The 12058-nt window shown below is 39.4% G+C and overlaps 1 protein-coding gene across 1 annotated transcript in view; it reads right to left on the bottom strand.

The window, feature by feature from the left end:
- Window positions 1–12058, bottom strand: part of NUP210L (nucleoporin 210 like) — a 90637-nt gene that overhangs the window by 3523 nt on the left and 75056 nt on the right. Inside the window, exons 34-37 of the mRNA XM_024573299.4 lie at window positions 9341–9467; window positions 3148–3297; window positions 1197–1447; window positions 550–754 (exon numbers count right to left, since the gene is read on the bottom strand). Coding sequence (XP_024429067.2) covers window positions 550–754; window positions 1197–1447; window positions 3148–3297; window positions 9341–9467 — 733 coding nt within the window. The remainder of the gene's footprint in view (window positions 1–549; window positions 755–1196; window positions 1448–3147; window positions 3298–9340; window positions 9468–12058) is intronic.

Genomic DNA, 12058 nt, shown 5'->3' with positions numbered 1-12058 from the left:
GCTAAGTGTTTCTAGAATTGCCATTTGCCCTTTGCTTGATGCAAAAAGACCTGCTAAATACTTTTGAAGAAAATGAAACATCAAGAGGTTTAAAACAGGGAAAGTAGTACATGTACGAAGCTGACAAGACTCTTGTTAAACTGATGTGAATTTTTAAAAAAGATTTTATTTAGTTTTGGAGGGGAACATCAGTGTGTGGTTGCCTCTTGTGAGCCCCCAACTGGGGACCTGGGCTGCAACCCAGGCATGTGCCCCAGACTGGGAATCAAACCGGTGACCTTTTGATTCGCAGGCCAGCACTCAATCCACTGAGCCCCATCAGTCAGGGCTATTCTTAAGTATATGTTAAGTATCACATATAACTAGTGATAAAAAAAGCTATCTGAAGATTGTGTTTTGAGTGGGCTTGGAAAATTGATCCATGCCTCAGATACTTTTGAATACTTTTGGTCAAGTGGTTGAATGTTTTCCATTAACTAATTGAATGCATTGTCTCGTTATTTGTCTCGTTCCTCCTCTAGATTGAAAATAGGAGCCCCCAATGCTCACCTGCACCAGACTTCTCCTTAATAGCTTTCACTAGCACAGCCTCACTTTGACTGGTGAGCACACAGGAAATATTGATGAAAACAGGTGATGTCATCTGCTGAAGGGAAGTGAAGTTGACCACTCTCACAGAATAGATAGCGAGGCCAGGTGTGAGAGAAGAGTGACTATGGCCAGGGACCACTAGAACTGGGGAGCTGGGGAAGACCTTGAGAAAAGATAAAACAGCACTTGCTTGAAAGAAAAGTCAGTTTGTATCAGACATTCCAATCTTAAACAGACACAGTAACACACCTGGATTTCTAGTTCTAGCTAACTGACAATAAGCCATTTATTTTTTCACACTTAGATGTGTTGAATGATAAGGGGAAAAAGTGATCTCTGAGAATAAAATAGGCTTCAAAAAAGTTTTAAACTAGAATTCTAACGATTGTTTTAAGATAGCATTGGTGTTATCTTCAGCTAATAACCTAGATTTTGGGCTCTGGGAATCCCTCTGACATTGTGAAAGGGACACATTTTCTTCATTCTGTTTAAGAATCTCATAGGTGAATTTTATCAAATTATTGAGAAACTCTCTTTACCTTTAGACTGGGAATCAAAAATCTCTTTTTCAAAACTGTTCTGTTTTGGTTCAGTTCTCAACATACCTCTAGCTTCTCAAGAACTCTGTCCACTCCCAGTACTCTTATCTCCCCGATGTCTTGTTTGTGGCTGAGGACCAATTCTGACTGGTTGATGTAAAAGGCTGGGATGAAAGGAATGAGGGTTCTTTGCATTCCATTCTTGCTCTGCTCACCCACCAGTGTGGCCCACGCGTAGACTGAGGTGTCAGCCATGCTAAGGGCCTGGAGCAGCTCCTCTGACTGGGGTTGAACCTTGATTAGGCAGACATAAGCCCCTGAAGAAAAGAGGAAAAACTGAGCAGGAATGTTCAGAGGCTTTATTGAGCCAACTGAATTAGGGATAGGAAGTAAAAATGGTGTGGGCCACCAAAACAAAACAGTCCCAGGGAACCTACAATTGAACTTGTTGCTTAAGAATGCCAGTATTGGTATATGGACACGTCAGGGAGTATTACATAATACAGTGCAAACAAATTACGGGGATATAGAGTGAAGTAGTCAGTTGGTAAGATCAGAAAGGGTTTGTAAAAGGCAAGCTATGAGCATGGCTGAATCACTTCTCTGTCAAACAACCACTTGATGGCCTTATTTCTCTCCACAGTGCTCGAACATCAGATGTCTTTTGACATCTTTTACATCACTCTTAAAACCAATCATTCTCCAAATCTTGCTAACTCATCCTTCGAAATGCCTCTGACATCTGTCTGCCCTGTTAGTATTTCTGTTACTCTAGTCTAGACCCTTATCACTTCATGCTTGGAGTATTGCAACGGCCCCATTTACTACTCTCCTTGCCTCCCATTATTCATTCATTCTTGTCCATTCTATGTACTTCCAGTAGATACTTTAAAACTGCTTTCATCATATTTTTGTAAACTTCTGCGGGGCTGTATATTGTCTGAAATGTCGTTTTTTCTTCACATCTAGCTCACTCCTAGCCATCTTCTAAAAGGTTATTTACTCTGTGAAACCTTACTTTAACGCCCATGTTGAATGTACACACACCGCCTTTCTGGGATCCCACGGGTATCTTTATAACTAATCACCCTGTGCAGTACCAGTAAGAGTTAAAAAATTTTTTATTTTAATTTTTTAAAAATATATTTTATTGATCATGCTATTACAGTTGTCCCATTTTCCCCCTTTATTCCCCTCTGCCCTGCACACCTCCTCCCACCCACATTCCCCCCCTTTAGTTCATGTCCATGGGTCGCACATGTAAGTTCTTTGGCTTCTACATTTCCTATACTATTCTTAACCTCCCTCTGCCTATCTTCTACCTACCATTTATGCTACTTATTCTCTGTACCTTTCCCCGCCCCTCCCCCACTGATAACCCTCCATGTGATATCCATTTCTGTGGTTCTGTTCCTGTTTTAGTTGTTTGCTTAGTTTGTTTTTATAAGAGTTAAAATTTAAGAGACTTGTCTCACTCCTCTTTGTACCTCTGGTGCCTGTCTGGGTACCAGGCATTGTATTCGGTGCTCAACAGTTTGCTGAGTGAACCTTCCTTCAGTGCTTAATCATTCCCCATACCGTTCACGCTGCCTGGCCTCGGAGTAGAAACTCTCATGAGGTAGCACTATCCTATTTACATTTGACATGCATCTTCCATTTTAGGTAGTTGATTTATATAATGTCATCCCAACGTCATGCCTGTTTCCACTGCCTGCTTGTTAATGCTATTCTGCTTGGAATAGCTTTCAGTTCAACAAACACTGCTACTTGCTCGGGCTATAAAATGAATGAGACATAAGGCAAGCCCTCACAGAGACGACAGAGACTAACAAAGAAAATAGAAAATTATAACAGAAAAGCATTTTCTATTGTGTTGTAAACAATAAAAAGGTGTTATGGAGGCATGTTTAACAAGTTTGAATGGATTGAACAAAAGTGTTGATTGAGAAAGAGTCCACAGTTATAGAGCACAAATATCAAAACAAGAGGGAAACCACATTCAGTTGGTGGAACCCACCTTTCTCCACGCTGAAGTCAGAATGGATGTGAAAGACTTTACTTGCTGGAATGTCCAGCAAACTGTTACTGAACTGTACATGGCACAGTATGAGGGTCTCTGGAAGAAGTACTGTTGTAATGGCCACTGCCTGACTTGGGGTGCAGGATCCTAATAGCAGAAAAGAGGTAAACAGTTTTATCACTAAAGAATTTGTAAAAGGAGAGGCCATTGTATGGATGCAGTTTGGTATCCCTGCCCGCCAAAAAAGGGAGTCGCCGTGCTTGACTTGCTGTTGCTACAGCTGTCTGCTTGCCAGCTTTGCTGAGTTCTGCTACAACGAAGGTGAAAGAGTAGTAGTGGAAGACCCTTGCCTTTGCTAGCTTGTGAACGACTATAGTGGGCTTCCATTATCAATATGAGAGATGGTGTCCCTTTCAAAGTTTTTGGAATTTATCAGTGGGAGAGAGATTACAGGGACATTGGACACTATTAGAAATACAGCACTGCAGCTGGGAAGGAGCTTTTTTAAGTCTAGGTTTGTTTTTCAAAACCATATAAATATGACTCAAGTCGAAGATCTCTAAAACTTCATTACAGGTGATGCCTTAAACAGGGGTCACATAGCCAGCAAGAAATAGACTGGAAGCATTCGAGATATTGCTCCTTGGCATATGTCCTCAGTTTGGTTCAAATTAACTCCTATAAAAATTCTCAAAAGAAAGGAAAGAAATAGACTGGCGCTATGACTGAGTCAGTTGCAATGGATGGCATTCTAGCTAAACAGGAACTGGTGTCCTGTTAAGATTTATCCCCTGCACAGTTTCTTTTTCTTCTCTTTTTTTTTTTAAGAGATTAAAAAAAAAGATTTTATTTATTTATTTTCAGAGAGAGGAGAAGGGAGGGAGAAAGAAAGGGAGAGAAACATCATTGGTTGCCTCTTGCAGGCCCCCAGCTGGGGACCTAGCCTGCAACCTGGGCGTGTGCCCTGACCAGGAATTGAACTGGCAACTCTTCAGTTCACAGGCCGGCACTCATTCCACTGAGCCACACCAGCCAGGGCAGAATTTTTTTTTAAGATTTTATTTCTCTATTTTTAGAGAGAGGGGAAGGGTGGGAGAAAGAGAGGGAGAGAAACTTCAATGTGCAAGAGAAACACCAGTTGCCTCTTGTATGCCCCCAACCAGGGAGCTGGCCCGCAACACAAGGCCTGACTGAGAATTGAACCAGTGACATTTGTCTTTGCAAGATGATGCCCAACCCATGCCAGTCAGGGCTTCTTTTCTTTTTTTAAATGTTTTTTCTGAGTCTATTTTTTTCTATTTTTAAATTTTTATTTATTTTAATTAAACTTATTTGGAGAGACATTGATTAATAGGATCATATAAGTTTCAAGTTCACATTCCTATGATACATGATCTGTATATTGCATTGTGTGCCCACCACCCAAAGTCAAATCATCTCCCATCACCATTTATTTGGCCCCCTTTACCCTTTACTACCCTTCCCACCCCCTTCTTTCTGGCAACCACCACATTGCTGTGTCCACGAGTTTCAGTTTTATTTCCCACACATGACTGAAATAATATGGTTCTTAGTTTTCTGACTGACTTATTTTGCTTAGCGTAATATTCTCAAGGTCTGTCCATGTTGTCACAAATCGCAGTATTTCATCTTTTCTTATGGCTGAGTAGTGTTCCATAGTATACTGTATATGTATTGTATCTACGTCATACAATCCTCTACCGAAGGATGCTTTGGTTGTCTCCATGCTTTGGTCACTGTGAGTAATGCTGCAACAAACATAGGGGTGCATATATCTTTATGAATAAATGTTTTCAGGTTTTTAAGATAGACAGCCAGAAGAGGGATTGCTGGGTCATGTGGTTTATTCATAATTTTTTGAGGAACTGTGATACTGTTTTCCATGGTGGCTGTATCAGTTTACATTCCCACCATCAGTGAATAAGGGTTCCTTTTTCTCCACAACCTCTCTAATACTTGTTGAGGTGGTATCTCAGTTTTGTAAAAAATATATTTTATTGATTATGGTATTAGAGTTGTTTGATTTTTTCCCCTCTTCCTCCCTCCACCTGGTACACCCTATTCCTCTGGCAATCCCCCCATTTAGTTCATGTCTATGGGTCATGCATAAAAGTTCTTTGGCTACTCCATTTCCTATACTGTTCTTTTTTTAAAATTGTTGTTAAGGCACAATTGTCTCCATTTCCCCCCTACCACTCTCCTCCACCCCACCCTCAATCCTACCCACCTTTGTCCATGAGTCCTTTATACATGATCTTTGACACCCCTTCCTCTTCTCTCCCCTGTTATCCCCCTCCCCCTTTCCCTCTGGTAACTGTCAGTTTGTTCTTTATTTAAATGTCTTTGCTTATATTTTGCTTGCTTCCTTGTTTGTTTTGTTGATTAGGTTCCACTTATAGGTGAGATCATATGGTATTTCTCTTTCACTGCCTGGCTTATTTCACTTAGCATAATGCTCTCCAGTTCCATCCATGCTGTCACGAAGGATAGGAGCTCCGTTTTTCTTTCTGCTGCATAGAATTCCATTGTGTAAATGTATCAGGTTTTTTTACCCACTCATTTACTGATGGGCACTTAGGTTGCTTCCAGCACTTGGCTATTGTAAATTGTGCTGCTATGAACATTGGGGTACATAGGTTCTTTTGAACTGGTGTTTCAGGATTTTTAGGGTATAATCCCAGCAGTGGAATTGCTGGGTCAAACGGCAGTTCCATTTTCAGTTTTTTAAGGAAATTCCATAGTGTTTTCCACAGTGGCTGCACCAGTCTGCATTCCCACCAACAGTGCACTACGGTTCCCTTTTCTTCACAACCTCTCCACCACTTGTTGTTTGTTGATTTGTTTATGATGGCCATTCTGACCGGTGTGAAATGGTATCTCATTGTGGTTTTAATTTGCATATTTCTGATGGGTAGTGATGCCAAACATCCTTTCATATGCCTCTGGGCCCTCTGTATGTCCTCCTTGAAGAAGTGTCTGTTCAGGTCCTTTGCTGATTTTTTAAATTGGATTGTTTGTCTTCCTGGAGTGGAGTCATGTGAATTCTTTATATATTTTGGAGATCAAACCCTTGTCTGAAGTATCATTGGCAAATATGTTTTCCCATACGGTTAGTTCCCTTTTCATTTTGCTGATGTTTTCTTTAGCTGTGAAGAAGCTTTTTATTTTGATGAGGTCCCATTTGTTTATTCTTTCCTTTATGTCCCTAGCTCTAGGGGATATGTTGGTGAAAATATTGCTGTGTGGAATATCTGAGAGTTTCCTGCCTATGTTCTCCTATAAGACTTTAATGGTGTTGCAACTTATATTTAAGTCTTTTATCCTTCTTGAGTTTATTTTTGTGTATGGTGTAAATTGGTGGTCGAGGTTCATTTTTTTTTCATGTAGCTGTCCAGATCTCTCAACACTATTTGTTGAAGAGGCTATTTTTACTCCATTTTATGCTTCTGCCCCCTTTGTTAAATATTAATTGACCATAGAGAATTGGGTTTATTTCTGGGCTTTCTGTTCTGTTCCATTGATCTATGTGTCTGTTCTTATGCCAGTACCAGACTGTTTTGATTACAGTGGCCTTGTAATATAGTTTTACATCAGGTATTGTTATCTCTCCTACTTTGTTCTTCTTTCTCTAAATTGTTGCACCTATTCAGGGTTATTTATGGTTCCATATAAATTTTTGAAATGTTTGTTCTGTATCTGTGAAATATGTCATTGGTATTTTAATAGGGGTTGTGTTGAATCTATAAATTGCTTTGGGTAGTACAGACATTTTGATATATTAATTCTTTCAATCCATAAACACAGTGTATGCTTTCATTTATTTGTGTCTTCTTTAATTTCTTTCTTCAGCATTGTATAGTTTTCTCAGTACAGGTCTTTTACCTCCTTGGTTAGGTTTATTCCTATGTACTTTATTTTTCTTGTTGCTACAGCAAATGGGATTTTTTTCCTGATTGCTGTTTCTGATATTTCACGTTGTTGGTGTACAAAAATGGCTTAGATTTCTGATGTACACGTTGTTGGTGTACAAAGATGCCTTAGATTTCTGAATAGTGACTTTGTATCCCACTGCTTTGCCAAATTCACTTATTAGGTCCAGCAGTTTTTTGGTAGAGTGTCTAGGGTTTTCTTTGTACTATCATGTCGTCTGCAAACAATCACAGTTTTGTTTCCTGCTTTCCAATTTGGATGCCTTTTATTTATTTTTCTTGTCTGATTGCTGTGGCTATGACTTCCAATATTATGTCCAATAGAAGTGGTGAAAGTGGACACCCTTGTCTTGTTCCTGATCTTAGTGGGAAAGCTTTTAGTTTTTGCTCATTGAGTATGATGTTGGCTGTAGGTTTCTCATGTATGGGCTTTATTATGTTGAGGTATGCTCCCTCTACTCCCACTTTGCTGAGTGTTTTTATCATAAATGGGTGCTGTACTTTATCAAATGTCTTTTCCATATCTATTGATAATGATCATGTGATTTTTGTCTTTCCTTTTGTTTATGTGATGTATTATTGTTTATTGATTTGTATATATTGTACCATCCTTGCATCCCTGGGATGAATTCCACTTGATCATGGTGTATGATCTTTTTAATGTGTTGCTGGATGCTGTTTGTCAATATCATGTTGAGAATTTTAGCATCTATGTTCATCAGCGATATTGGCCTGTAGTTTTTTTTCTTTGTTGTATCTTCATCTGGTTTTGGGGTTCAGATGATGCTGACCTCCTAAAAAGATTTTGGGAGTCTTCCGTCTTCTTGTATTTTTTGGAATAGTCTGAGAAGGATAGGAGTTAGCTCTTCCTCAAATGTTTTGTAAAATTCTCCTGTGAAACCATCTGGTCCAGGGCTTTTGTGTGCTAGGAGTTCTTTGATTACTGCTTCAATTTCAACAGCTGTTATAGGTCTGTTTGGGCTTTCTGCTTCTTCTTCATTCAGTTTTGGAAGATTATATTTTCCTAGACATTTGTCCATATCACCTTGTTTAAGTTACTTGCTCTTAGACTCAGTGTTCTCATCTTTAAAATAATGATAATTACTACATAGCAAGATTGTTAAGTTAGATAAAATATATAAAAATTCCTAACATAGCTGGAATTGATTAGGAGCTTCTAGTATTTTAGTTTTCTTTACTCCACCTATTTTTTTTTTGACTGTACATCATAATGCAATACAAAACCCAAAAAAGAAAAAGGCATACTAGGTAAATTTGCTGAGCAAATAACATTTCCAATGTCACCTAGTCCAACAATTCTTAAGTCTGGGGAAGCTTTAAAAGAATTGTATCTTAGGCCCTATCCCAAATTTATTATATTTCTGGATGGAGCCCAATTTGGATGGAGCCCAAGGTTCTGTTGTATTGTTTTGTTTTGTTTTTCTTTTTACCTCACCTGAGGACATTTTTTCATTGCTTTCAGAGAGAGAGGAAAGGAGAGAAACATTGATGTGAGAGAGAAGCATTGATTAGTTGCCTTCCATACGTACCCAGACTGGGAATGGAACCCCAATGTAGGTATGTGTCCTGTCCTGGGAATCGAACCTGCAATCTTTCAGTTACAAGATGACGCTCTAACCAACTGATCCAAACTGGCCAGGGCAAGAATCTGTATTTTTAAGAGATTCTTTTCTTAAAAAAAGAATTTCCTTGACCAGCCATGTTTCGCCCTGGCTGATGTGGCTCAGTGGATTGAGTGCTGGCCCCGTGAACTGAAAATGTTGCCCATTCGAGTTCGATACCCAGTCAGAGCACATGTCTGGGTTGAGAGCCAGGTCCCCAGTAGGGGATGTGGGAAAGGAAACTGATCAATGTATCTCTCACACATCAATGTTTCTCTTCCTCTCTTTCTCCCTCCCTTCCCCTCTCTCAAAAAAAAATAAATAAATAAATAACACCTTAAAAAAAAAACCCAACAGAAAATCAGCCATGTTTGGAAATCTCTGATCTAGGCTACCCCCTGTTCTAAGGCAGGGTTATATACCTAGAAAGACAATAGGGACTAGGTTGAGCCTGTTTCAAATCCTTAATCCAGTCATAATTTCTGAGTTCTCATACTTCCCAACTGATTCATTTGTTAAGGTGGAGTCAATTTTGAAATAAAAGGAAATTTGTATTGCTAGTCCAAAGGAGTAAATGAATTGGGAACAATCACTCACACCTATGAAGAGATTCCTGACCTTTAAGATTGACACCATTTCTGCCAGTGATGATGAAGAACTTAAACACAGTTGAATTGCGGGCATTGGTGAGGTAAGTCTTGAGGTCATAACTGTGTGTTAATCTTGATGATGCATTGACAACCACCTGTTAGGAAACCAAAGGAAAGTCTGTACCTAACTTCTTACAGAATATGGTTCCCTCCTCCATCCCTCATAACTTATTTAACCAAAAGTGTACGTTTCATACAAATTGCCCTTCTAGTGATCACATGTTTGAGAACCTCAAAATCTTATGGGAAAATAACATTTTTTTCAAAAAGGAGGTCTTGTTCATTATTCCTTCTGACATATCTTCTCTTTGTATGACTCCCTATTAAAATGCTTTTGAAGACAATTGCAACTTTAGAAAGTTTTCTCTCACTTTAGTTGCATATAATCTCAACCTTTTCTGAAACTTCAACTTCAAGATACTCTGGTTTCTCTCAATATACTTGTAATGTTCTGCTTTATATTGTAGGTATTTTTATACTTGTTAAACTTCCTGCTATTAGGTTCTAAGTTCTTTAACTTAGAATCCTAATTTATCCCTGTGTATCCTGTACTGTGCCTTGTATATAAGGCTAGTGCTTAATCATTAGCAAGAGAGGTGATGATGAGCCTTCCCCCTCAGATATCTTCAATTTAAATGCAATATATACCTGGCCAGGTAGCTCAGTTGGTTGGAGTGTTACCTGATGTGCCAAGGTTGCGGCTTGATTCCCAGTCAGGGCACATACCACAATCAACCAATGAATATATATACCCCCCACCCACTTTCCCCTCACTCTCTAAAATCAATAAGTAAATAATTTTTTAAAAAATAAACAAATGAAGTATACTGTCCAGGCTCCTTGGTACTACCACATTTTAAAAAAATATTCAAGGGCCTTAAAACCAAGTCAGTTACATAAAGAGCTCAGTAAGGGAAGGAGTTTTGTCTTTCTCATCTTTGTATTTCCAGAGCCTAGCACAATCGCTGACATATAAGAGGCCTCAATGAGAGTGTGCTAGTTAGTGAATAATTAAATGAGGATTTTACAAAGTATACAAATTGGAATGTAAATGATCTTTTTAACTTCTGTAGCCTCTGACACCATAGCCCATTCCCTCTGTTGCATTTTGTGACACTCTTTCTCCTTGGTTTTCTTTTTTTTAAAATATATTTTATTGATTATGTTATTACAGTTGTCCCATTTCCCCCCTTTATTCTCCTCTGCCCTCCACCACTTCTCCCACCAGCATTCCACCCCCCTTAGTTCATGTCCATGGGTCGTACATGTAAGTTCTTTGGCTTCTCCATTTCCCATGCTATTCTTAACCTCCCCCTGTCTAGTTTGTACCTACCATTTATGCATCTTATTCCCTGACCTTTTCCCTCATTCTCCCCTCAGCCTCTCCCCACTGATAACCCTCCACGTGATCTCCATTTCTGTGATTCTGTTCCTGTTCTAGTTGTTTCTTTAGTTTGTTTTTGTTTTACATTCAGTTATTGATAGTTGTGAGTTTGTTGTCATTATACTGTTCATATTTTTAATCTTCTTTTTCTTAGATAAGTCCCTTTAACATTTCACATAAGGGCTTGGTGATGATGAACTCCTTTAACTTGACCTTATCTGGGAAGCACTTCACCTGCCCTCCCATTCTAAATGATAGCTTTGCTGGATAGAGTCATCTTGGTTGTAGATCCTTGCCTTTCATGGCTTTGAATACTTCTTTCCAGCCTTTTCTTGACTGAAGGATTTCTTTTGAGAAATCAGCTGATAGTCTTATGGGAACTCCTTTGTAGGTATCTGTCTCCTTTTCTCTTGCTGCTTTTAAGATTCTCTCCTTGTCTTTTAACCTTGGGTAATGTGATTATGATGTGCCTTGGTGTGTACTGCCTTGGGCTGCACTTGTTGGGGACTCCGTGAGCTTCGTGGACTTCCTGGAAGTCTGTTTTCTTTGCCAGATTGGGGAAGTTCTCCTTCATTATGCTCTCAAATAAGTTTTCAATTTCTGGCTCTTCCTCTTCTCCTTCTGGTACCCCTATAATTCAGATATTGGAACATTTAAAGTTGTCCTGGAGGTTCCTAAGCCTCTCCTCATTTTTTTTTTGAATTTTTGTTTCTTTATTCTGTTCTGGTTGAATGTTTATTTCTTCCTTCTGCTCCAAACCATTGATTTGAGTCCTGGTTTCCTTCCCATCACTGTTGATTCCCTGTACATTTTCCTTTATTGCACTTTGCATAGCCTTTACTTTTTCCTCTATTTTGTGACCATACTCAACCATTTCTGTGAGCATCCTGATTACCAGTGTTTTGAATTCTACATCTGTTAGGTTGGGTAGCTCTTCATCACTTAGTTGTATTTTTTCTGGACTTTTGATCAGTTCCTTCATTTGGGCTTTTTTTTTTTTTTGTCTCAGCACACCCGTAGGGGTCAGAGAGGGAACAATGCCACTTGCTTGGTTCTTGGCTGGCTTTCAGTCACTTTCCCCACTACCCACAAGCAAAATGGGCCCTTCTGGTGCTTATTCCCCAGTGGGTGGGTTTGTGTACATTCTAGGGCCCTGTGGGTCTCTTCAGCAAACTCTCCTGTGAGGCTGAGAGTTTCTCCTGCTGCCACAACACCCACAGGTTTTGCAGTCAGAGGTTTTAATGCTTTATTTCCCCTTGCTAGAACCCTGGGTTGAGTGGTCTGTCTTGCTCCCCAGTCATT

The sequence above is a fragment of the Desmodus rotundus genome, chromosome 12 (assembly GCF_022682495.2).
Source record: "Desmodus rotundus isolate HL8 chromosome 12, HLdesRot8A.1, whole genome shotgun sequence".
Taxonomy (NCBI): domain Eukaryota; kingdom Metazoa; phylum Chordata; class Mammalia; order Chiroptera; family Phyllostomidae; genus Desmodus; species Desmodus rotundus.
The sequence above is the reverse complement of the archived record's forward strand: the minus strand, read 5'-3'. Positions and strand labels throughout refer to the sequence as shown.